The following is a 26,123-nucleotide window of genomic DNA, read 5'->3' as shown; positions in this document are numbered from 1 at the left end:
TATGAAGAGTCCTTCAGCATTCTGAGGAGGTCTGAAAGGATGCGTTCTTGGGACAGGTCTTTCAGGTGGATGCAAAATGGCTGCCAGGCTCTGGCTTGTGGTTGAAGAAAGGCATATTCCAGCATGCTCCATATGGGCTGTCTGCAGTAGATAGATGTTTATGGCAGCATCTGAAAGTGTAGACCTCATGGTGACTGTAAACACAGCCTTAGTGAGCCCAGGAAAAAATCCAGCATTTTCTTTCTGGATAGAAAGAGTACTGTGCAAAGCCCATGATTTTCAATGGCTTTAAGTGCCAAGAGATGGCATCTGTCTGGCCTGAAGTTACAGCACAGTTTGTGGGCACCAGGTGGGGCACATGGGACAAGCCACCCTTGCACTAGAGAGGCTTAAACATCTGCAAGATGTTTAAACTTACAATATAAATGTATTCCAGTTGGTAGAAAATGTATGTGTTTCTCTTCATCCAAACACAAGTGTTAAGCCTGATTAGGCCAACATGCCCCAGAGAGCAGTCACCCATGAGAGATTCTGAGTGTGCGGTGGCTGAGCATTTCTTCCCCAGTGCAGTCCTGTCTATTCACCGTGATAAAATCCCTGTGGTCGACACCTGCTGAAGTGCATGTACCCTGGGCCTGGCATTGAAGTGTAGGTGTGTAAATAACAGCACACCTTTGTCCATAGGTATGAGGCTAACATCTTCTCCACTTCCTCACAGAGATTTATTTTGGTGGAAATGGCTTCTCTCCCCCTCGTAGGCTCAGGAGCTGCACTGACATTAGTGTCCTGCAGGAATGCAATGGTGAGAACATGATAGTGATGGGACATATCTTGTTAGTACAAAGAATCACCCGAGACCCTGAGTTTAGCAATGCTGGTTTTTGACATTTCATGGTGCACCCTTGTGACCAGGAAAACCATTCAGCAAACTGAACTGCTCCCCAAGGACAAGGAAGGCATTGTGTAAGCTGTGTGACTGCTGCTACCTGACAGCATGCCACATATTGGCTTTTCACTGGTGGTGGGACGCCTGGGGGATCCGGGCTGGGACAGAGGCTAGGCAAAGGGCCTGTCTGTGCCGCCAGGCTCAGTACCCCCATCGTGTGTACCAGGTGTAGAAGGCTGTATGTAATGAGCAGGACCAGCAGCAGGGCTCGGTTGGCACCCTTAACCATTGACAGGCTCAGCTGCTGTGTGCTGGATGCTCACCAAAAAGCTTCACCATTCAGGCATGTCCTAAAGGCCCAGAGCTGCTCTTGGGCCCTGGTTGGCAGAGGTCTGACTTTGGAAATGGCAGCTAAGTCACAACTCTTGAAGGGAAGTTCTCTCTGAAGCCCAGGGGTGAACCCTATTCCAGCACTGACCAAGGATTTTGAGACCTCCTGCACCATGGCCTCCAGGAGGACGAGGACAGTGACCTCTTCCCAGGTTCACTCTAATGTGCTGTGGAGAAAGCCTCGTCCCCGGGCAGAAAGGAGTCATGGGTCTCACAGTGTACATTCACCATCCTTGTTCAGCCCCCATCATAACCAAGATGGAAGTTTGGGCACTGAGATGGACTCGGGGGCTTCAGGGGACAACAGTCAGGAGAGGATGAGACAGGAAGGGACAGAAGAGGGAACGTGTCTCCCCAAGGCAGGCTTCTCAGTGTATCCTCCATACCACCTGTGTGGACGCCACCTAGTCATTATCATTAGCAGCAGCCTGTGCAGGACCTTTCCTGGCACCTAAGTGGGCTACTTAGTAGCCATTGCAGGGACATCTGGGGAGGACAGGTTTCTACCAGTGGTGCTAGCACCCTGCTTTGGGTTTTGGAAACCCAGCAACCATCCTTTCAAGCTAAGAGACAGCCAGTGCAACCATGCCACATGCCTTGGTGAGTCCTCATGATGCAGTAATGCAATTAAGAGCAGAATGCTCACTATGGACCCTCCTCAGCCTCCTGTGCCGCAAGATGCCAGCAGCATTTGGACAACGAACTGCTGCTGGAAGGAGAGCACGAGGCAGAGGGTAAAGTTCTTGCCACACAGCATGAGTGATGGGAGGCAGACGAGGGAGATGTGGGGGAACAAACTGAGCTGAGGGGAAATAAAGGGGAGGAAAGAAACTCTTCAGCAAGGTGTCATCTGAACCAGCTTCCAGGTGGGAACTCCAGTGTGAGGAAGAGACAGTGAGTGGAAAACCAGAGATGACAAATGTCAGACCTCTGGATCCATGTGGGCTGCAGCTGGTGATACAGTGGCTGTGGCAACAGGGCTGCAGCTGCCTAGGCAGATACCTCGGGGCAGGGGGGAAAAGCTTAGTGTTGTGGGGTTAGAGAAATAAAGTTCTACCCCGGCCAAGGAAATGTGATACATGACCTAGAGGAAGAGAGGAGAAATAAGGCTTCTCTAAGGAAAAGGAGCAATTTTTTTGTTTGTTTTTTATTCATGGGGGCTTAGTGCAGTCAATGGAAGCACCAGACAAAAGGACAGAAAAGGACAAGTGGAATGGGGAATGTAACAAGGTGAGGAGGCAGACGTAGCTCTTGGCTGAACTGGGGAGGTGCTGAATAAAAGGTATACAATTGGCAGGGAAGATGGAAGCAAAGTAGGTGAGCCCAACTCACCCTGAAGAGTAAAGGGGACTGGGGGGTTGGGGAACTACACAGGCTGGAACGGGAAGAGGGGGCACAGACAAAGGGGAGTGGAGGAGGAGGTATGCCAGAGGTTACACTGCTGGTAGTGTGCACTTGCTTAGGGTGGGCTGGAGAAGACCACTCTGCTTGTGGGCAGATGTGAATAGCAGGGTGGGTTAAAGCTGGGAGTGAAGCAGCGATCTCTTTCTTACCTGGAAGACTATCGCTGTGGACTGGAAGCCTCCTTGTCTTATGGTACTTGATAGAAAAGATTGTTTAGTTCCAAGGGTACAGGGTGTAAGTAATATGGGCAGTTGTGACCAGAGATGATGGGGGGAGGGCAGATGACAAATGCTCATAAAATCATGAATAATATGGGGAAGCAGCAGAAGCTGTCAGTATGTCTGACAACAGAGGACCCATATGGGTGTAGTAGGTTTAAACAAACAAAAGTAGCTCATGCAGTTTATGCCCAGCTTGATAATGTGAGAAGTCGATGGCCATAGGATGCCACAAACACCAGAGGCATGAGGATGAAAAGGGATTAGACAAGCTCACAGAGAACAGATCTCTCAGTGGCTATTAAAAATGTGTATCTGAGTCATCTTCCAGTTCATGTAGTCCCTGAACTGACTGTTCAGACATTCTTGCTATTCTGTCTTTGTTCTGTTTCTATGGTGAATTTAAATGAGATGTCTAAGTTGATCTAACAGCTTGCTGCTGATGAAACATGCAGTTCTGCCTTCCCTCTTTCTGAAACTACTTGTGAGTCTGTGCTGCTTCTGTTGCACCAGTTTTGGCATTTGTTCAGTTCATTAAACTGGCAGAAAATTAATGCAGAGTGAATACTTTTCTGCCAGTTTAGTGAGCTGAATCACCCCACTGTTTTCTGAGCCAGTGGTATCTATCAAATCAAAACTTCTTTCTTTTTTAAATGGAGTGGAGATTCTCCTGCTATTACCTGATTCCAGGTATTCAGGCTTTAAGTATTTATAACATCAGAGTCATGATAAGATCCTGATATTTACTGATTTAGTTACTAAAAGCTCCTGACAGAGCTGGAGCCTTGGCTGTACTAGGTGCCACACAGAGTTTAGGAATATTATTAAACACAGTAAGCAGGAAAAAAAGAAACAGATACATACTTGTGTGGGCAGCAGTGCTGCATAGCTTGCTGGTCTTACATTATTATCAGCACTCTATTATATAGCAACTAACTTAAGTTTGGTTTGGTTTGGGTTTTGTTGTGTGTAACCGTTTCTTGTTCCTAGGATCAGCGAGATACCACTGTTACTCCTCTAGGAGCCTGCAGCCATATCAAGGTATAGTAATGAAGGCACTGAGAAGCAAGCAGCAACATCAGAAGCAGGTCAATGTCTTATTCAGTTCATACTGCTGCCATCTTCCTCTTGGTCAAAAAGCATATGCTATGGCATTACAGTGAAAAATGTCCCTGTCCTCTTCAGACCAAGGATCTTTGTATTGGTCTTCACCAGCTTTATCTCCTCTTTACCTCTTCATATCTCCTCTTCATCTGGAGAACAACAGGATGGGGAGTGGCAGTTGCTGGGAGTAATAAACAGGATTTGCACACACTGAGAGCAGGTTTTGTCTGAATACATTAGACATCTCCACTACAGATTCTTCCATACAAGTCTCATTTCAATGTTTCTTTCTGGATAGTGGAAATATTGTTACTAAAGTCCGTTGAGTATAGGGGGTGTTTCGCCCCTTCCTGGAGCAGATGTCTTAAAAATGTCGGCTGAATTAGGCCTACACATGGGACCAGAAGGGATGCATTTGAGGGTGCCAAGGATGCTTGCCAATGTAATTTAAGGTTGCTTTCTATCATCTTTGAAAGATCTTGGTGATTGGGAAAAATTCCTGATGACTGAAAAAAGACAAATGTCATACCTACCATCAAGAATGGCAAGAAGGAGGATCTAGGCAACTATGAACTGGTCAGCCTCAACTCAGTCCCTGGGAAGACTGGACAGCACATCCTCCTGGCAGCTATGTCCAAGCACATGAAGGACAAGAAAATAACCCGGAGTAGCCAGCAGGGATTTAGCAAGGGCCATTTGCACCTCACCAACCTGATTACTTTCTACAATGAGACAACTGCCTGTGTGGACAACAGGAGGGCACTGGATGTTGTATTGATTGATTGTAGCATTGACTTTATCAAGGCCTTTGACATGGTCTCCCACAGTCTACTTGTAGGCAAGTTGGTGAGATTTGGACTGGATAAGTGGAGTATGAAGTGAATGAAAAACTGGCTGGATGGGGGTCATATCAACAATATGAATTCCAACTGGCAACTAGTTACTAAGGGCATCCTTCAGGGTCAATAGTATTTAATGTGGCCTGGACAATGAGCTGTCTTGCACTCTCAGCAAATTTGTAGACATTACAAAATTGGAGAGTACTATTGCTATGCTGTAGGGCAGGGCTGCTACTCAGAGGGACCTTGGCAGGCTAGGGAAAAAGGCCTTCCTCTCAGTAATAGATGCTGGCAACACAACTGCTGTGAAAATGTGGCTGTTGCCTCCAGAAGCTGGAGGTGGTATGTACATGAACAAGAGGGCTTAGAGGAAATCTGGCTGAGAGGGCTCTTAACTTCACTACCTACTAACCTATATTTCTTCCTTCTGTTTTACCAGTGATGAAATCTAAATGCAAAATCTATTATTGACAACAAGTGTATGGAATATGTGTCTGGTCATGGGCATTTTCAACAGAAGCATCTTGGCTGTATTGAAACAGAATTCAGAAAAGTTAAATGAACTTTGCTGAAGCTGTTGGGAATTCCTCACCTCTGAGTGACAAGTGCTACTGAGCACCTGTAGCTGGATTGTCATAATGGAAGTTGCATGGGAACCATTACTACAGGCATCCCTCCTGACATTCCTTCAAGGGCTCTCAAGGTTTACTGAAGAGGGAGTAGTCTTTGACATGCAGCACTTGTTCCTCCCTACCTCACTCACAAGGAACCATCTTTGGATTGGTAAGCATGGCAGTATTGCTTCAACTCACACACTTTCCATGACAGTCTTCCCTTGACATTGCAAGATTCAGGCCTGTCCTCGGAGGACCGATCAGCTTCCACTTTCCTTGTCTTGCCAGCCTTCAGTCATGGTGACTCCTCATTGCTGACACTCATCCTCTTCCCCAGTTGTAGGAATAACCTGCACTGAAATTTAATTGCAGGGTGCTGCAGTGTACACATGTGGTTTGACTTTTATTTAGCTATTTCTTCTGTTTTCAATAAATTCGATATTATCATTGAAATAACTATCTACTGGGACAACCACAGTATGTACTTCTATACAAATAAAAAAATGTGTTTTAACTTATCTGTGTGCTCAGTATTGCAAGAGCTTCACTGGAGAGGCACTTAGAAATCATGCAGCCCTCAGGTACCTTCTGTGAAATGCATTTGTGTACTCCTGACTGTGATCCACAGAGAATGACATGGTAAATACGGACATCGATCTCTGTGACATGATAGCCTCGTCCTTTCAACTCAGAGGCTATGGGATGTTATTTGTCTTTTCATTTATGATCCTTAGCTAGTGTTTTTCTGTGCCAGTTCCATATCACTGTTTTTTCCAATATGAGTACTTGAAGCACTATATCAAATATTTACCAGCATTAAGAATGGTGTCACGATGTGCCTTTTTAAATTAGCCTATAATCTGATCAAAGAAAGAGCCTAGCTTGTTTGTCCTTGAATTAAACAGGGTCTTATAAAAGCCTAAAGAATAGTGGTGGATCATCTTCCTTTGCTGTATTTTGCCATTCTGTTCATCATTGGAAATCTTCAAGAGTAGGCAAGACAGGAAAAGGACAAAAGCATAGTTGATCCAGATAGAGCAGTGGGAATGGGACTAAGTGGCCTCTCAAAGGCTCTTCGAGGACCATTATATGTGGTTTATGATTCACATTGGGCGGGTGAACCATCAGGAGAAATTCTGTGGAAACATTTTGCCTCCAGATCCCTATGCACAGGTACTTGCTGTCCCAGGATTCTCAGCTGGGAACTTTCCTTGGCTTTGGGTACTGACGCCAACCCAGCTCTTTCCTGGAAATGCCAACCCCCTAAGTCAACAACCAAAATACTCTGCTGGGAAGTCTGTTTTTAAACAGTGTCACTCCCCAGATACTGAAGGGCAAAGTTCACAATATCACCTGCTGAAGTAATTCTATTGTGCATAAACCATGTACTACTTATTTGAGAACAGACGTGACTCTGTGTCTTCTGCTCTCTAGGTGAGTCTGGAGAAGAGAATGCTGTGACGGAACTTGACAGCAGCTCCCCCCAGGACCTATGAGAAAGTGATTGGTGGGAGACTGAGAGACAATCGACATAAGTTGAAAAAAGAGAGGTTCAAACTGGATATGAGGAAAATCTTTTCCACCATGAGGACAGTCAAGCACTGGAACAGGTTACCCAGAGAAGTTGTGCATCCTTGGAAGGCTGAAGAAAACCTTGAGTAACCTGGTCTGATTTCACAGTTGGCCCTGCTTTGAGCAGAATTTTGGACTAGCAACCTCCACAGGTCACTTCCAACCTGAATACACTGATTCTATGTATTGTAAGTCCCCAGATCTGAGCAAGGACTGACACACTTGCTATCATTGCTTTTATCAGTATTTCTAATGAGATGTTGGCATCAGCTGCTCCAAGGCTCTAATTTCAAGATTAGAACCAGGCATGAGGCCACCTGAAGGACACTGTGGAGACGCTCCCTAAGTGAAATGCAGGCCAAAATTCAGCATCATTTGGACAACCAAGTGACAGCCTTGTTGCCAAGTTGTTGCAGGAACATTGTGACGCAAGGGGTCACTGCTAGCTTTGATGTCCTGAAACATGGGGTAAGAAGAGAATCAGTAGTTCATAAGGGAACCTGGCTGAAAGCAAGCCCTGCGTTAGGCAGCATGAAGCCATACAGTGGGAAGGCCAGTTATAGCTCTCAGCAGAGGTTGGTACAAAGCAGGAGGCACCAGCACTATGCTGGCCAGGCTGTTGGAGGGGAGGTGAAGAAACCATCTTTGATTCTCTTATTTAAGTCCCTGAGGAACCCAAACCTTCACTGTGGCTTCTGACTGTGACCTTGACTATTGTTTACTTGGTGTGTCCTTTATCCACTTGCCCTAGTTGGGTCTTTTTCAAGATGTAAACCAGGTATGTTTGTGCGGCTAAAGCTGTGTGACACTCTCCCTGTACCCTGGGCCCCTCAGGTCGCAGCGCTGTGCCAGATGACCGCAGTAGACAAAGGGATCCAGAAAGCACAGGGTGCAGGCAGGATGGACAGTATCAAAAAGGCACCTGGGGAGAAGGAGGGGAAACTTCTGAGATACCCAAACCTTTACCTGTAGTGCAAAAAAAAGTCTGCAGAGATCCCATGACTTCTGGAAGTACACACTCTTCAGGCTGTGACTATCTCCCAGGTTAAATTGTTAGGGACAGGAAAGGATTCCTGAAGGAACAAGGGGATGTCATTATCATGGGCACTCTCATACTAGTGCTTATACTATATGGCGGCAGGAAACTTTCCAGGGTGCTCTTTGTTCTCGAGGTTAGCCACTGCTGGCAGTGCTGATGAGTCATCTTAGAAGCAGTCTTGTCTTGTGTCAATGTGAAACAGAAGGGCTCCTCCAAATCCTTTTACAGCTGGTAGAGGATGTAAAGAGCTCCAGTGATAGGGACCCAGGGGCATAAAGCCTATCTTTAAACATCAGCTCTTTAAACACATGAGCGCAATGGCTGACTGAAACCTTGATGTGGGACACTAGTGTCCTGGAAGACCTGTGTCAGCCAGACCTGTGATGAAAAAGATTATTCTAAACTAATCTTCTCCTTTAGAAAAATATTCTGGATATGCAATGTCCTGTGTTAAGCAAGGAGACCTTCCCCCGCTCTCCACAAATGGGTCTTTGAGTGACAAAACTCTGCAGGATCCTGGAGCTGTAGCTCTTCAAATTCATGTAGTCACATAGGTCCCCTGCCGCAGGCCCAATGTGAGACTGTATATCCCATTATTCTAGCAGAGGTGGTTATACCAACCTTTTGTGATGCCTACCTACATAACTAAGCTACCACCAGACCAACAGTGGACTGGTGGTGCCATACCATCTGTCCCACAATGGTAGAATGTATGAGTGGCCTGGACACAGGGATGGCAGCCCAGAAAGGAGCCTGGAGCTCCAAGTTGTACACTACCTCTTCACACAGGTTATGTCTATAACAGCAAATTAAATAGCGCCAGGGCCTGGCCGCAGGTGTGAGAACTCAGTTGTCTACACTAGTTAATGGTTCATGCCTTCCCCAATATGGCTGTGGCCTGTGTCAGCTCACATGTCCACAGGCAATGCACAAGCACAGTTCAGGAGCGAGCACACACGAGAGAACCACCACTGCCATTGGGCACTCTGGACACACTCTGGAAGCAGACTGCATGGACATGGCCAGATAGTGCCACCATCAAAATCTCTTGAGCTGGACTGAGCTAGATCAGCTCACTCTCGGGAGGGGAGAGGAGCTGTGTCCCAAACAGAGCAGCCTTAATTGCCCTTGGTGTGTACTGTGAGAGAGAGGTCACAATTCTGTGACCTACACAACTGATCTGCTTGATTCTGCAGCATGTGGGTAGTCCTGGGGCATTACTTTATGGTCCGGTCCTCACCAGTGGCACCAGCAACAGGAAGAAGCTGCAAGACTGTGCAGCAAATGCAAAGGAGAGGCCGAAGAGCCTGGGCTGTGGTGGAGTGTGTTGGGATGGCCACAGTAGTGGATGGTGGAGATGAATTTGGGCAGGCTGAGAGATAGAAGGGTGGTCAGAAGGATGATGGGATAACTCTTTCAAAGCATTGCATGCTGCTCATATGCAGTATGGACATGATGCTTCTGCTGTAAAATGCCCAGTGACTCTAAAAAGTTGAATGACGTTTGGGCTGCACTACTTGGTGTGCTGTCGTGTCCAAGACTTCAGCCGAGACCTCCGTGTGCCAGCTTCTCACCTGCCAACTGGGGGAAATAATCCCGGAGATAAAGTGCATTGTGATCTCTGACAAGTGTTTGACCAGTTCGTAAAGACTTCTAGAGACAGTGATGTCACATCTACCCCAACGACCTTAATTACTAAGAAAGTTTTCCTTGATATGTCACTTCGTCCTCTCCTCTGTAACTCCCCATTTCTTGTCACCATGGAGTGAACCTTCTGGCTCTCATTTGAGGTCCCAGTCATTCCACACTAGCACTAAACATATTTTCCTGTTTCAGTTTGTGCATGCAAAAAATTAAATAACAGAAGTATAAGATTGAGGTACTTTTCAATAATTTTCATGCTATTTATTTCATAGTATTCCTGCACTGGCTATTCTATTCATGATAAAATGTGTAAAAATTGTTTCAAATAAATAAAGTATTCGTGAAATATCCACAGAACTTACATATGCACTATGCCTTCTGTGCCCTGCTGCTTATAGTCAGGCTGTGTCATACAACTTCTGAAAAAGTTACAGGTTTTATCAATTTCAAATGGATAGGACACCTGCCATAGAAAATGTAGACATCAGATCCTGTTCTCCAGAAACTTTGTCAGCCTACATAAATTGGTAATAATATACAGAAGAAATACTGACGTCCTGCAAATATGCACAGATTTTCCTCCCATCAGGTTACAAAGACATGGCAGAACTGGATAATATGTGTCATATCATATAAACTCAGCTCTCTGGTTCACGCTCCTTCACTTGTTACAAAGCTTACTTCATGTGTTGATCTTACATACACAAATGATCACTGCAGAGACCACAGACAAGTTCTGTTCTGGGACACAGAATTCCAGACAGAAAGTACCAAATTGGCAAGAAGTTCCCAGTTACATGCACAGCACAAGGTAGCAGCAGAGATGGCAATTACTACTCCTACCCTAGGAATAAAAGCACAGAAAATTTCCAGGTAGGCTGCAAGATTGCACAAGGGTCAGTAACACAACAGGGGAGTTTCAAGATGAACACTTTTTGAAATGTATTAGTTTTTGGAAAGCCTGTTTAAATTCTTCATTAAAAGCTGTATAAATGACTGGATTGATCAATGAGTTTAAGTAACCTAGCCATGTAAAAAAGTCCAGAAGGATGGGATGAAACCAACAAGCATCTTGGCAGATTGGTAGGACTAGGGACATGACAAAAAAAGGCAGCCAGCAGAAAATGAAAGCTCCCAGAATAATGCCTAAAGTTTTGGTGGCTTTCCTTTCTCTTGCAGCAGAAATTCTTTTCCTTTCCAGGACACTATCTGCAAGTTTTATTTTAACATGATTGATAAATATTGGGGATCCACCTGAATGGGAATGCCCTTCATGAAGGCTAGCATTAATGGAGCAGAGGGAAGACCCAGCAGAGCCGGTGATCAGGTGTGCAGTAGTAAAACGTTTCCCATATAATGAGGGTGGCTTCAGAATCCTGGATCGAGCTGCTACATAAATTCTACCATACAGTATCAGGAGGAGCACAGTTGGGATATAGAAAGCTCCACAAGTGGAATAAATTGTGTAGAAAATTTGATCTGTGTTCACAGTACACTTTGCAATTTCTTCATGAGCTTTCACTTGTCTCCAGAAAAATGGTGGCACAGAAATACTAATAGAGATCATCCAAACCACGGCAATCATGAGTGCTGCTCGGCCAGCGGTCCGGCGTTTGGCATATTGCAGAGCATCTGTGATAGCCCAGTATCTGTCCAGTGCAATAACACAGAGGTGTAGGATTGAGGCTGTGCAGCATGTGATGTCTGATGATAACCAGATATCACACAACACTTGGCCAAAGGCCCATGTGTGGGTGACAGTGTAAGCAATACTGATGGGCATTACTAGGACAGACACTAAAAGGTCAGTCACTGCCAAAGAGCCAATGAGGTAATTTGCAGGTGTGTGGAGCTTTCTAGTCAGAAAAATTGTAATAACAACAAAAATGTTTGCAAGGATTGTTGCCAAAGTTATAACAGACAGAAGGACTGACAGTGAAATCTTCAGCCCTAATAGTGTCCTTTCATCCAAAGCCAGGGGCGTTTCAGTGAAATTTAATGACTTATTTGCTGAGCTCTGGAGAGACAGCTCTGCTGAATGGTTATACTGAGTCATCCTTTGCTCTGCTTTCACTTTTCACTTTCCAGTGTAATCTTTCTGGGACAATGAAGAAAGATGCTTACTTTTTTGCTAAAGTAGAACTTTTCATACTGGAGTCCAACACTGAAAAAATATGAACTTGTTGAAAACTTCAGCTTACACAGTAGATGAGGTACTCTCCTAAGCTAGATTTTCCATCACATCAATGACATCATTTTTAAAGCAAAATGTTAATATAATCATCCAGACATGATTCTGGTGTATGTCAATACAAGTGGTACTATAAGTGCTGGGAATTTAGATGTTTTTCATTTTCATCTTGCAGGTGACTAAATCATTTTTTATTGTCTTTTATTCATACCTCCTTTCTGAACTAATCTGCAAAACTGATGCATAAATCAATACTGAAGAGTGAGAGGCTGAAAAAGAAACATCTGGGCATGTAATTGATGCCCCTGTGCTTGGGACAAAGCTATCCTCAAGAGTATTTTCCCTTCCTCTCTAATAGCTGAATGTCACATTTTTGATATTTATAAGGGACACTTCATTAGTAGAGTACCCAAGATAGAAAACAATACTGTTTGGATTCCTTCTGTAAACATAATTTCTCCAGATTTGTAAATTAAGATCTCTTATTGAAAAGTGCAGAGCTCCATTTTCATTTATTCCTTCAGACATTCAGGTTTTCTTTTCAACGTTCGTCTTCAAATGCTGAAGTCAGGTGTTCAATGGCAATGGAAGTCAGAATTCAATGCGTTGGCACTGAAGCTCACAGCATGTTCCAAGTACTAAGATGTTCCCGACCATGCGCATGGTGAATGATTGTAATGACTTGTGGAGTGGTGATTCTCTCAAAAGAGGAAGAATAGACTGGTTAAGGGGATCTGGAAAAAGAAAGTGAATGTTTTAATCTGGAATGGTGATACAAGAGTTGTGGAAGTTGAGGTATCACAATATACAATCTACAGGCTTTCCAAACTTTTCTTTAGATTCACTTAGTGTAACCTGAAGTCTTTACAAACCTGAAGAAAACATCCTAAGACAGATTTCTTTGAGACCTTTCACTCAGATCCACCCATGAGTACCAGAACGTCACTTACATTATGCCAGCCCAAGCTTTCTTGAAAGAGATCCTGAATATGGGTCACGAACAGCTTTGAAGCATGCTATGAGGACTAAAGAGATGCCAGACTTCTCCAAGAAGATAATCAGCAGGCCAGCCTCCTTCCAACCATTGAGGAGAAACCAGCCTCTATCGGTCATAACTGGCACAGTTCCATGCCATCTGACACAGAATTGAGAGTCACTTGGTTAGGAATCCGTGGAGCAAGAACATCATGTATTCCACGTGAAACACTAACACTGTGGTGTCAAACAGCCTCTCTTGAGGCTGAATCCTGGCATAAGAAACAACACTTTTCAGTTTTGCGTGTTTGATTTTTAATAAACATCCACCTTCTGTGAGTCAAACTTATTTTTAGAGATGCTTTTTCTTTTGAGGTGCATTTTTCCAATAAGGGGACGTAAAAGGGTCTCATATTTCACACTAGACTATCACTTTCTTGATTTTTTTTTTCCAAGAAGGCTAACCTCTCTTCCTAACGACCATTTTTGCGACACTGAGCAAAGGTTCAACTTATAAGAATTTTTGAACATAAGAATGGCCATAGTGACCAAAGTCCATCAAATCGAGTCACCTGTCTCTGACAATGGCCCATATGTTCGGCTCAAACCTGTTGCCTTTTTCTGACACTTTCCCAACTCTGGATAATCTTTTTGAGACAGAGGGACCAGAACTACAGTGTTGAAGATGTGGATACACCGTAGATTTATACTGCAGCATTTTCTGAATGAAAATACATTTATACTGCAGTATTAAATAAATACATGTATACATTCATACTGCAGTATTTTCTATTCTCTTCTAAATTTCTTTCCTAATAATTCCTGAGATTTACTTTGCTTTTTTAATCATTACATAGCACTGATCTGTCATTTCCACAGAACGGTCTCAATTAATTTAATTCCAAAGCTATGCGTGGTAACATCAGCATTTTTTCCTGTTTTCTCACTTTTTGCATCTGTTTTGTATAGCTTCTCCCTCTTTTTAACTAAGGTTCTTTGCAACTCTGCACAGTCAGTCCTTGTCTTTATTACCCTGAAGAGCAGCAGATGTCATCACCCCACTATTCATATACTTTCCAGATCACTTAATATGTTGGGTAGTCTGAGCCTTCTTTATTTACCTTCTTTAGGAGTCTCTGACAAAGGGCCTTGTCAAAAGTCTCTTGAGAGTCCTAGTAATGATATCAATTGGATTTCACCCAATCCATATACTCATCGTTAAGAAAACTTAATTACTTCAACAGATTTGTGAGGCATAACTTACCTTTACAAAAGCCATTATGAGTGTTCCCCAAAACACCATATTTACTATCTGTACAGTAATACTATTGTTTATTATAATTTCTGCAAACTTGTTAGGTACAGACATCAGGCTTATGGATAAACAATTGCCCATATCTCTTTGGAAACTGGCATCACAGCAGCTGTCTTGCAGTTGGCAAGTGTAAAGGGAGTTCTAGGTAGAGACTGAACACCCCTGCTGATACCATTGCACTTGGATCTTTAGTTGCACAGAACTCTTTAGCTGAGCACTGTCTGATAGGATTTGTTGTTGTTCACTTTGGCCAGAAATAAAGGTTCCACTTGTAAAAATCCTCCAAATTCTCCTCAGTGAACAGGGATGCTAAAGTTAATCTGGTTTCTCTGTGAGAAATTCCCTTTTTCTCAGGTGTTTTTTTTTTTCCCCATACTTTTACCATCCCTTTAACTCTCTGACTCAGTAATAGCTCAATTCAGAGCTGTCACTTTTAGAGTCTAAGAAATCTCTTTACCTGAACACAGTGCTGATCACACATCCCACACAGGAGAAAATCTAAATGAAAACCACAAGATTAGAAATATTAAAGACAGTGACTGTATTATTTAAAAACTAAAGCCAAGTCAATCTTGATTTCAGTTACTGAGAAAAGTGATATCGAGCCTTTCCCATATATTGCAAGTATCACCCATTGTTCAGTGTTAGAACAACTCCAGCAACGTGAAATAAAATGAAGTGCACATGACCCACCCACCTGTATATGAACAAGCCCGTTAGTCCTATTGTTTCAAACAGCTGTCAATCACTGTGGAAAAAAAAAAAAGAAATCTGATGTGAACCATGGTATTTGCAGTCAAATGAACTAATCTAGAGTTCAAATGAATTATTAATCTTCAACATACCAGTAAACAGGACAGCCTGACATTGGGAGAAAGTCTTACTGAAACCAAACAATGCCTCAACAGATACTGAGGTATTGAATTAATTTTTATCAATAAATGATGTCTTCCTGTGATGTGATCACCAAAGGAAAAGAACCAATTTTTTACAAAAATGGTCCAAGTCAGGTATTTATCATGTACTCAGAGTACATTGGCTGTTTCCTGCCTCACAAATAAGGCTATTATGACTGAAAGTCATTTTTAAAACTCCAGGTCAGGTTTCTAAACCCCACAACAGACACATCTTGTAGGATTTCTACTGGGGTCCTCAAAACCTTAAGTAGCATATATTCCTAAATTTAATAAAATCCTGCACTTGTGCATACAGACAAAGTCTTTTGATTTCAAGTCTTTCACCAAGAAATACATATAGCACATTGAGCAGCTCTTGTCCATTCTGCTTGGCATCTATCAGAGATGTATCAATAATCGTGAAAGGCAGCTAGTCGATATTATTCATTGGTTTCAGGTTAAAACAGATTATGAGATCATGTGAGCCTGACAGAATTTTTGTTCCCTACTTAGAGCTTTATCCTGAGTGTTCACTGTGCTGACATTAAAATATATTCCCCATGTGCTAAATTATCACCAGAGGCTGTAGACTTATGCAGAATAATTAGTCAAAATAATCCTTCCCTTACAAGCAGTAAGGTGTCGCTAAGCAGTATAATGTATGGAACTGTAAAATATATATGCAAAATTTAAAAAAAAACCCAAACAAACAAAACCAGTGTAGTATCTAAACAGAACTGTGATCCGCTTCAGCTGGTTGGAAGCTCTTGGGCTCTGTGAACAAAACTGGGAAGCAGTGCTGTGCTTGGGGATGTGCACAAGGTCAGATAGGATGGCCATAAAAGTTTCTTAAAATCTATAGCCCCTCTATTGCAATGACTTATGCATCTGCTTAATGATATAATTTCGTATACTATAAATAACCATTAAATTCAATGGACTACTGAAAACACAAAGTTATATGCTTACATATATGTTTAGGAATCAGGCACTCTGAACCTACTTTTAAAAGTTTCTTTGAATGTACTTCCCTATGATGCCTGTTTCAGAGACTGTTACTTAATTTGTGTGAGTTGGTGATCACTACCATTGGTACAATAAAAAAAGAATTAATGTAATTAATTAATGTAATTAATGTAAAGGGACTCCAGTTAGAGTTCATATATATAAGGATGTAATGAATTTTAGTTACCATCTAGCTAAAATGAATGTCTTCCCAATAATTTAGTATTTCAATTAAGTTACCTTTTACTCAAGAAAAAATCCTGAATAGAGGGAAAATATTCTCCTGTTGGAGGAGAAAAAAAAAAAAATCATTTGCTGAAACTATACACACTGAAGAAAAATAACATTAAATCTCAAGCAGTCATTAAATTAAGTCAAATACAAGGTCATACATATAGTTGCATATTAAGGAAAAGAGAACACAAATGCATAGACATACATATCCTAACTGCAGGACCACCAGAGACCAGGACTGCCCTCTGCAACTGTCCCTCTCCACCCTGGATGTGATCTGGGCTAACCATGTCCCTCGTTTATACACTTCCAACAGTACTGAAGGCTGCACAGGGGAGGGATCTTCTGGTCAGTTCTTGTGTCCACACATTCAGTGGTTCCTGGTAGAGTCCAGGAGGTGAAGAGATGTGCAATATGTCGTGATACCCTGGAGAGATTGGAGATATTTTTTTTCGTTCATCGAAAAGAAGGAAAGATAACTTGATTGCTGGAAAGAGTATTTAAATGGAGAGACAATTTTAGACAATGCAGTGCTATTTAACTTAGCAGAAAGCTCAGTTCAGGGTCTGGAAGGTGAAGCGAGGCACATATTCGATGTGAAAAGAGAACACACTTTAGCTGTCAGCGATAACCACTGGGATGCTTCACAGTTCAGGGTCCTTACACAAACCCAGGTACTTCTTTTGAAATGATGCTTTGTGTTCCAGCTCTGCAGTTAAACCAACACAGCAAGGGCAAGGCAGCAGGGGAGGGTCTCTAGCCCAGTTGGAGGAGAAACCAAGTGCCAAACTGTGACAAGGCAGGTCAAGGTGCAAGCAGGAGCTGGATGGCAGCGACAGCTCCTTACCGCAGAGTGCCATCATGCGGGCTCTGCAGACAGAGAGACTGCCAGGATTACCAAAGGTATTTGGTCCAGAGTGCAAATGAAGTCATGACACATTTCTGTCCCTTCTAGAGCACAGCTACCGTTTCTGGAGAGCGGGGTGATTCCACACCACACAGCAATTTTATGGTGTAGCTGACACCACTTTCTGACAATGCTTGGCTGCAAAGAGAGTGCTTTGATGCACCCCTACAGATCTGTGTTGGAGGGAAGTAAATAGTGTATACAAAAAATAAGTATGTTGAAATGAAAATACAGAATTTGCTTTTTCACTGAATAGATCAGGAAAAAAAGAGAACAAGATTAAATGTCTTTTAACAAGTTGAATGTTTGCTTTACGTTCACACCTGAGGGTAGAGGAAATGGAGAATTCATTCTCTCCCCTGGTAGCTGGGTAACAACCAGGGGAATTGCAAAGGGATGGCTGAGAACAGAGCTAAATTTCAGCAAATGACTGAAAATCCATTTGCTCTCCCATCTTTTTGTAACCAATTCTAATTTTTCATTTAAACATAGAATCTGCTATCTTGCCTAAATAAAACAGGTGTGTGTGTGTATATATATAAATATATATAAAACAGGTATATAACATGCTGAAACCTTCACCAGTAATAAAGCTACTCCCTGCGTGAGCTGACAAACACCAGATGGCACTCCTAACAAGGATCTTGCCTTTGAAAGATACATTTCATAGGAAAACTCAAAAGAGGGAGAATTTTTTTAATAAGTTCTTGAATATTTGGGACAATTGATTCAAGCATCCAGCATAAGAGTATCTATGGAGTCCTACCTGGAGACAAGAACCCATGTTCAAACACCATGAAATACATTTAGAAGAAAATACAGGAATCTGCCAGTCCACAGATCAGAATCAAATCAGGATGCAGCTTCTGGGAGAAAAACGAGGAAATGCCATAGTGTATTGCACTGGAAAATGAGATCCACAGAAATGATAGAGTCTGTGTAAAAGTAAAAAAAAAGGTAAAAATCTGTAAAATGTAATGTCAGTAGGTTTGCATGCATCAGTATAAAGGACTAGATATGATACAAAAGTAACCATGTCCTAACCAGTTTCCTAGCTTTGGATTGAACTAGGATCAAACTGAAACACGTAACATTTTGCAAAAGCTATAAATAAGATAGAATAAACCTGACAGGAAATAAAATATACATGTACCTTGCACAATGAAGTCGGATTAGGCTGCACTGTGTAGTGAAAAGAGTGCCGCATTGCCATCACAAATAAAGAAAAAAAGTTATTGGGGGAATTAGTTTAAGAACTGTAATGGAAGCCTGGTTACTTGCTGTCCATTATGCACAAGCTAATGTGCCATTTGAACTTACAGTTAGCACCTTGAAAAGAAAGCAGAGTAATCTAGAATAGTAGTAAGTGTCCTCATATGATGAGGAGATTATTTCAACATTGACTCCACAAGCTAAACTCAGAGCAAAACAAGGGGCATCTACAAAAGCGTCCCTGGTGCCCTGAGACAAGCTGCTGTGTCCCTGGGAGAGAGGGATGAGCCCAACTGCAATTGCTCATTTGTTTTCCGCTCAAGCAAGGATCACAAGCTGGAAGGATGTCACAGGTTTTGGGAGAAGCCAATAGCACCTGCAGGAAGCAGCAACCCTCAAGGCCACTGGAAAGCCATGCAGCACTTAGGGCAAGGTCTTTGCTCCTCTATTCTCACCCACTGCCGTGCATAGCAGAGTGACATTTCCTACATCTCTGGCTCCAGCTCCTCTACTGTCTCATGCTCCAGCCAGGGAGGAATGAGCAAGGTTCAGCTTTGCAGAGTGCAGGACCAGTTTCACTGGCAGGAGGAAACAGGTACTGCTCACAGTATCAGCCTCCTCTCCCTCTTCCACCTTCTATTCTTCCCTCTTCACACCTCTGTGCATCTGGGGAGTAGTTTTTACTTACTGATTCCACCCTGACATTTTACACAGGATCCTGATTTTTGCAGGTGCCTGTGTTAGTAGAATAAATTATTAAAAATTCTTCAGGTGCTGAGCTGAATCAGTAAGAATATGAGTTTGCACCTGAATTTCTCATGTGTTTAGGGAGCAGCAAGGCCACTGTATTACTGGCTAGACTGGTTATTCTGATTATTCAAGATGCTTTTGAGATCTCAGGTGTACTTCACATCAGCACCAAATGACTTTTGAATACTGGAACATATTTCAAGAAGCAGAGCTCTAATACTCCAGTCATAGCTAGTGTGTGCCCTCCTGACCTTTTTTTGCTCTGTCTTCATCAGTATTTCTGAATTCAGTGTTGCTCTTAATGAGTTGTCCAGCCAATATGGGGAAATTACAAACCTCAAATACCATAAGTATAGGTTAACTGTTGATCGATAACACTGTATTGTGTTAGTCATAATACAATGAACTGTACATTTTCTAAGCTTTTTATTAGAAAAAAGTATTTTCTTTGCTTTATTACATTAGGTCTATACTGTAGTGTCAGTTCTGTTTGCTATGGATATAACATTTTCCACTGGTTATAAAATCAGTAATATGAGCACTGTTTTTAACATTCCTCTCCTTGCCCCCTACTTCAGTGATGCATCACAAAATAACAAAGTTAAGGTGGGATTCACCGCAGTCCACTTGGACATCCAAAACTCAGGCAGAGCTGGTCAGTCCTGGCAGGCAGCTGAGCCCTTTGGGGCTGAGCACCTCTCTTCATCAACTGTAAGGGGAGCTAGTACAAAAGAGTTCATGTTTCTAGAGAAGTATACATGACACTGCATGTGTTCACTCCAACGTGGTTCATGCAGCACAACTAAATCTCTAGTGCTAGGATTATTCTGACTATTTCAAACTAAATCATGTATGCATAGAGAACAGTACTCTATAGGATAAATTTTATGCAAAACACTTCCCAGCAGCTATGATAATTGGCAAGCAAATATTGGCAATATTTAACACCACCTCTACCCTCTCCCCACCTTCTATTTTTGCTCAGCTTTCAAGAAAGTATTGGTATTTTTTTCTCTTTTGACTTTTTTAGCCAACATGTATTAGCGAACCAACCCATTGCTATGGGATTTAGTGGGCAGTGATGCTGGCAAATACTGCACTGCAAAAATATACTCTACAGCATGTTAACAATAATTCCTCTGGAGGCAGCAGGGGCTAGAGCACTTAGCTCTGGCATTACCTGAACTCCCTAAGCTGTAAAGTCTCTGATGACACACATGCATAATGGAAAATCTCCAATAAATCTCATGTTTCCTCTCCCAGTATTATTCAATATTATATAATAAGTGGAATTGTAGGGGCCAGTGAAATACAGTGGGGTGTGAAGATGGTAATGCAGACTGTGTCCAAGTGCCTGCAAGAGGGGATCTGCCTCTGACACTGACTCTGATCTGGATGGTCTAACTGATGCAGAAGGCCTGACCTGGCACATCTGACATCTGAAGAGTGGCTAATCATCTCAGGCTCCCTCTATGGAGATTATTTTTCCCTCCTGTCCTAGAAGCCTGTTTTAGGTGGTGCCTACTTCTTCCCAGTACCTGAAAAGCCTGGAGTGACTCCAGCACTTAAAAGCCCATCTTGAACCTATCAGCCTTGCCTGGAGTCTGGAAGCAGTGATGGACAGCAGGAGAGCCAGAGCAGGGACAGGAGATCAGTCAGGGGTCTCCCAAGAACCTGCCCTGAAGTACTGGAGCCCATTTAGAAAAGAATCACTGTTACAGCTTCCTACAGAGTGCCTCTAGACTGTTTTCAGACTCAGGGACTTTTCCAAGTGTTTAATGATGTTCTAATGCCTTTATTTTTAGGTCAACAAAATTTTAGCATTCATTCAATGGAGCAATAGGAATTAGGCTCATACTAAGTGCTCTGGGAGAGCCCAGTGCATTCAAAGACATCCTCAGTGCTCAAACCTTGGTAGTTTTAAAATCAGCTGGAAAGAGATGCAAAGAAAGAAAAGTTCTTGGAGGCCTCATCCAAACTATTCTTGCCCAGTTCAGCACTGCCCTGTGCTCTGTGGATCACCTGTTGATGCTTTATTTGACGTGGTTTCAGTGTGCTCAGCCATTTCCATGAGACTTAATCTCTGAGCAGAGTGATCCACTAGGATTTCTCAGGGCCATCCATATGCATCAAGTTTCACTTTTACACTTCAGCCATTTTTCCTTGCCTGACCTTTTCTCCAGTCCAGAATTCAAGAAGAATTACATTTTTTTTTTCCAGAACGTATCCTACGTCTTTGCTTTGGAAAGCATTGGTTGATGTGATAATACTTGCACTTAAATAAACAGTGAAGCCTTAAAAATACAAGCAATATGGAAGAATTGATCTGCCTAACTATAGACATTTAAACAGAGCATCCCTCCTCACTGCCAACACAGAGAATGAGGTAGCTTGAGAAGGCAGCACATTGACCTGCCATGCAATGCCTCCCCACCTAGTAAATAAATTCAAAATGCACATTTGCAGAAACATGGTCTTACACTTCTTGGAAAAAGCACTCATCCACCCTGCCTCCCCTTACCCTCTGTCCCAGGTCCAGTTCAGGAAGAGACTGGGAACAACTTTTGCTTGAATGACCTCACTTTGAGCTGGCAGCCAGATGTGTCAGAGAGCACACTGGGATTTAACCTACACACATGCAGAATCAAACAGAGCAGTTCTACCAAGATAGGAACAAGGAGGCCCAGTAGCTGGTACTGCTTTCAGTAATGGTTTGGGTGATGAAGTGGATGGCATGCTTCATTCAATGAAATGATACTGGAGGGGTTGCAGCATACTAGGGAACAGGGTTAAGAAGGTTAAACGCAAGTTTAACAACAAGTACAAGGTATTTAGTTCAGGTAGAAATAAGCAGCTGCTCTATTGTGTGATGGAGAGTAACCAGCTAGGTAAAAGCTCTGCATAGTGTAGGACCAACATGCACTGTCAGCAGTGTCAGTGATACTGTATCCCTACAAAATGGCAAAGTTCTTGGCAGGTGTGTAACTAGGAATAACACCTCAAATAGACTTTGTTCTGTTCACCTTGGACGAGGCCAAATGGGAGCCCTGTGTTCAGCTTTGGGCACTGTTCCCGAGAAGATACCTATGACACAGAAACAGATAGGAGGAAAGCAGTGAGAATCATCAGAAGACAAAATGTATGGGAATAAACTGGATGAACAGGAATGTCTGGGCTAGAAAGGACACAGCTGAAGGAGATGTTCAGCAGTCTTTCTATACATGAAAGCCTGCTGCAGAACAGGAAGGAATAGTCCGTTCCCCATGGCTGTGACTAATAACACTGAAAGGAGAGGGATTTAACTGCAGCAAGGAAGACTGAGCCATTAGAAAAACCTTGCAGAGGGTATTGAAACTCTTAAAATATTGCTTGGGGACACTGTGACATCTCTGTCACAGAAAGTCTTTACGGACAGATCAAACAATTTTTGTGGAATGTTATTTCCAATAACCAATTCAGCCCTGGGGAAGCAAAATGGATTAGACAGTAAAATAGAGCAAAACATAAGAATTTTTTTCGACTGCAATACAGTGTAAACTTAGTCAATTCAAAAAGAACAAAAACCCAAGACAGTGCAAGCTTTGCAGAACATCATAGTTCAGACATGGAACTGGCTCAGGACTCAGCACTGTGGTACTGTGGTGCTCCACATGACAGAGGTATTAAGATAATTTTTATTGCCTTCAGACTGGGGAGAAATGACACGGTTGCTTATAAAAATTGCCACTGGGTGTTATTGGGGCACCAGAGCCCCCAGCCTCCACCATTTCAGAGCATGAACAGGAGGAATGAACTCCCCATGATTATGCCAGGTAGAAGCACTGTACCAAAATGTTCTCTTGATAGATGACTGCACCAACCCCAGCAGCATTTTTCACGTGTCCCTGGTTTTCTGAGTGTTGCTCCCTACTAATTCTTTACCCTCCTCTCTCACTGCACTCTGAACTTTGTTATATTCCTCTGCCTTCTTACTCATTTTCTAGGATACAGACACAAGGTCCCCTTACAATGCTTGTTCCTTTTATTCCTGAGCATTTTTAAGGCACTATGAAATACCATTCCCATATATGACCTCTTAAGAGCTCTCCAGGTATAGAAACCTAGGCAAATAAGAAGCTGAACAGTTATTGCTCTGACTATGGTATTTATGGCAATGATGATGCTTATTTTCCCCCTGGTTTAGAATAAATTCCCCTAGCCACCTCAATTTCAATGAGCTCAGAGATGGTAAAATTTCTAAATTCTCCTCTGCACAATGTGTCTGTGCTCATACAGGGTCAATAATGAGCAGACTGGGAGCTGCAGGACAGACAGAAGGAACATCTCAGATGACTCCTGTACTGCAACTCTGGGGATCATGGAGGTTGGATCATAACTTGTGTGCACTCTGAAGGGTGTCTCTCTTTACATGGATCTCTGAGTGCATCGCCAATGGAGCAGAAAGGAATCTTTACTCAAAAGGGAGAGGAAAGACCAGTCAATTTTTTATGCTAACTTTTTATATTAGGATGGTTCCCCTCAGAGCTGTATGTAGGACAAGTTAGCTAGGCACATGGCTCCAAGACGACTGTATTGCCTTGCTGCATACATGCCAGAAGAGCTTGATCTTTGCCATTGGTTTTTGTTCTGCATTTACGTGAGGACAATGCACTGCCATCATTCTTACTGTGTTAAACATTGAAAGTGGCCAGGCCCCTCACATCTTCCTGCATTCTGACATGTCTCAACCTGAGAAATACACTTCCCAGATTTCTAAGAAAGCTGCAAACCAGCATTGTTCACACCACAGAGAAGGTCTGATTTTTTTTTTTTTTATTTCCTTATTCTCTACCATTTACTCACACATACCTGTGTTACAAGTGTTCAAGTTTTTTTCTCCTCCCAGGCCTCCAGAAGTGTGATAAAGGGAGTGACTATCAGCTGCAACAGAGACTGAGCATCTGTGATTTCAGGAAAAATGGATGAGTGATGTCTGGTGAAGATGCTACTCTGAGACCATCAGGATCTGGGAGTAAATGGGAAAACCAGAAAATGTTACAGGCAACATGAAAAACAACAGATTGACAATTTGTTTGATATTTGTCATTTTAATATTTGAGAAGCATGCATGATGAACAGCCTAAATCCTTTGTTATGATGCCACCTTAACTTTAGGGAGAACATGGAAAACAAAAGCAAATTCATCTTGAGAAACCTCACAGATCCCAGCCATTGCTTCCTGGAATAATCTGTTTAACACTCCATTGAGAACAGTTCCTCAACGAGGAAGTTACAACTACTGGCAAAGTAATTCTCACCACTCTGAAATCAGTTGCCCACTAAGTTTTGCAAAGGAAGTTTCTTCCTTGGGGTTTACATCAGGCTTACAACTGGGAAAAGGACTGTCTTTGTCTTTCTGAGGAAACGTTATTCTCCTTGAAGTCCTTGTTCAAGTCTCATGCATTGCTGCCCACAGTATCCTGGAAAAATCAGGACCATCTCGTGATCACAGGGCAATGCTGGCAGTCCTTGTCCTTGGGTGGCTCCTGCTCTTTGCTGTAGTCCCAAAGCTCATCCCAAAAGTGGTTCACATTCATCATTTGCTGCAACACGTGACATGGTGGCAGTCCATAGGCTGCAAGTATGAAAATGGTGGGCTCTGCCCCAGATATCCTGGCTTGCATCCAAGCAGGTACATAAGCATGGAAGAGTGAGGACTCAAGTACAATGTTAAAGTGGAGACTCCTGGCTTTGTGCTAGCACCTAAATGGAGGTGACATTTGGTCACCATCATACCTGAAGCAGGTGTAAGGAAGAAGCCAGGCACCTGGGTCACTCGTGGTATACAAACCAGGATGGTGTGCGACAACGCTGGGACAACTGCAACAAGACAAATGTCAGAGCTGCGGTCACCCAATGCTTTCCCCGGAGCAATCCACATAAATTTACGCTTTTAAAGTGGTCCGTTTACTGAATATCACCCTATACCTGGGGGAAGAGACTTGCAATATCCATTTAAAACTCTAAATTTGCTGTGAGAGCAAAGCCTCCCTTCAAGATAAACTTGCACGATAAACGCCCGTGTCCAGTGCCGCTTGAATCCCCGCTCTCCGCGCTCAGCCGGGGCTCGGGAGGGCGATGCCGACGAGGGAGCTTTGCTCGCCCCATCCACCGCCGCCCACCGGGCCGGGGCGATGCCGCCGCAGGCCCTGGCCTCCATCTCCTGCCCCCCCTCCCGCCCCGCTCCCCGCTCCCGCGCCGGCACCGGCCTCCAGCGGCAGGTCCCGGGGGAAGCGGCCACCTTGTCCCCGGCGACGGCGGGGCACCGTCCGGCCGCAGTGTCGGGGCGCCGACGGGGAAGCCCCGAGCGCCCCTTCCCCTCCGGCGAGGCCGCGGCACCGGCAGCGCGGGCGGCCCGGCGGGCTCCCGCCGTGGGAACCAACTTCAACCGGGGCCCCACGGGCGCCCCCCGCCCGGCCGGGCCAAACGGCGGACAGAGCCCTCCCCGTCGGCGTGGGGGCATCGCCCCGGCATCGCCCCCGCGGCCAGCACTCACCTGCCGTCCCCGCCGTCCAGCTACCCGCCCGCTCTCGCCCGGCTCCGGCAGCGCCCGCCCTAAATACCGGCGGCCCCGGCTGGGCTCGCCTGCGCCACCGCCGCGCGTCCCGCTCCGCCGCGCCGCGGGGCCCGGCAGCTCCTCGGGCGCGGCGGCAGCGGCGGCTCGCTCAGCCCCGGGGGCCGGGGCTCTGCCCGTCGGGCTGGGTCGGGGCAGCGAGGGGTCCCGCGCAGCCAGCGATAGCGGCCCCAGCCATCCAGGACGCACCCACGCCGCCTGCGAGGGGAGCCTCGGCTCCGGGGGTGGGCGCCGGGGGTGCGCTGCCCCGGTGGGGGGGACGGGGATGGGGTTTGCACCCTTCCTTCTGGGTGGTCCTCGCACCCGACCCCACAA

At 44.0% G+C, this 26,123-nt stretch overlaps 1 protein-coding gene and 1 long non-coding RNA gene across 13 annotated transcripts in view; one reads left to right on the top strand and one right to left on the bottom strand.

Annotated features, from left to right (window-relative positions):
* LOC129195841 (uncharacterized) overlaps positions 1 to 10,056 on the top strand; it is a 12,182-nt gene extending 2,126 nt beyond the window's left edge. The window contains exons 3-5 of one of the 3 annotated variants that reach the window (XR_008573975.1): positions 3,889 to 3,939; positions 4,479 to 5,624; positions 6,890 to 10,056. This is a non-coding gene — a long non-coding RNA (uncharacterized LOC129195841). Of the gene's footprint in view, positions 1 to 3,888; positions 3,987 to 4,478; positions 5,938 to 6,889 lie in introns of those variants that run through there. The other 2 variants (XR_008573977.1, XR_008573976.1) reach the window with 2 other exon arrangements.
* On the bottom strand, positions 9,947 to 26,123 carry HTR1D (5-hydroxytryptamine receptor 1D). 10 transcript variants are annotated; one of them, XM_054802419.1, is made up of 9 exons: positions 25,731 to 26,123; positions 24,971 to 25,054; positions 24,044 to 24,200; positions 22,219 to 22,279; positions 18,000 to 18,168; positions 16,333 to 16,375; positions 14,889 to 14,939; positions 14,649 to 14,689; positions 10,502 to 12,635 (listed from the first exon to the last, which is right to left on the bottom strand). In XM_054802419.1, exon 9 carries the CDS (start codon positions 11,764 to 11,766, stop codon positions 10,630 to 10,632), a length of 1,137 nt encoding a protein of 378 aa, XP_054658394.1. In that variant the 5' UTR covers positions 11,767 to 12,635; positions 14,649 to 14,689; positions 14,889 to 14,939; positions 16,333 to 16,375; positions 18,000 to 18,168; positions 22,219 to 22,279; positions 24,044 to 24,200; positions 24,971 to 25,054; positions 25,731 to 26,123; the 3' UTR covers positions 10,502 to 10,629. The 10 variants fall into 10 exon arrangements, 9 of the variants coding, with proteins under 9 accessions (XP_054658394.1, XP_054658392.1, XP_054658393.1 ...); XM_054802417.1 differs by lacking the exon at positions 24,971 to 25,054 and adding an exon at positions 16,532 to 17,196; XM_054802418.1 differs by lacking the exon at positions 24,971 to 25,054 and adding an exon at positions 16,532 to 16,753.

Source organism: Grus americana, chromosome 23, assembly GCF_028858705.1.
Source record: "Grus americana isolate bGruAme1 chromosome 23, bGruAme1.mat, whole genome shotgun sequence".
Lineage (NCBI taxonomy): Eukaryota > Metazoa > Chordata > Aves > Gruiformes > Gruidae > Grus > Grus americana.
The sequence above is the reverse complement of the archived record's forward strand: the minus strand, read 5'-3'. Positions and strand labels throughout refer to the sequence as shown.

Excerpts from the sequence above, each read along its gene's own strand:
- HTR1D (XM_054802419.1), bottom strand. The coding sequence starts at position 11,766 with ATGACTCAGTATAACCATTCAGCAGAGCTGTCTCTCCAGAGCTCAGCA.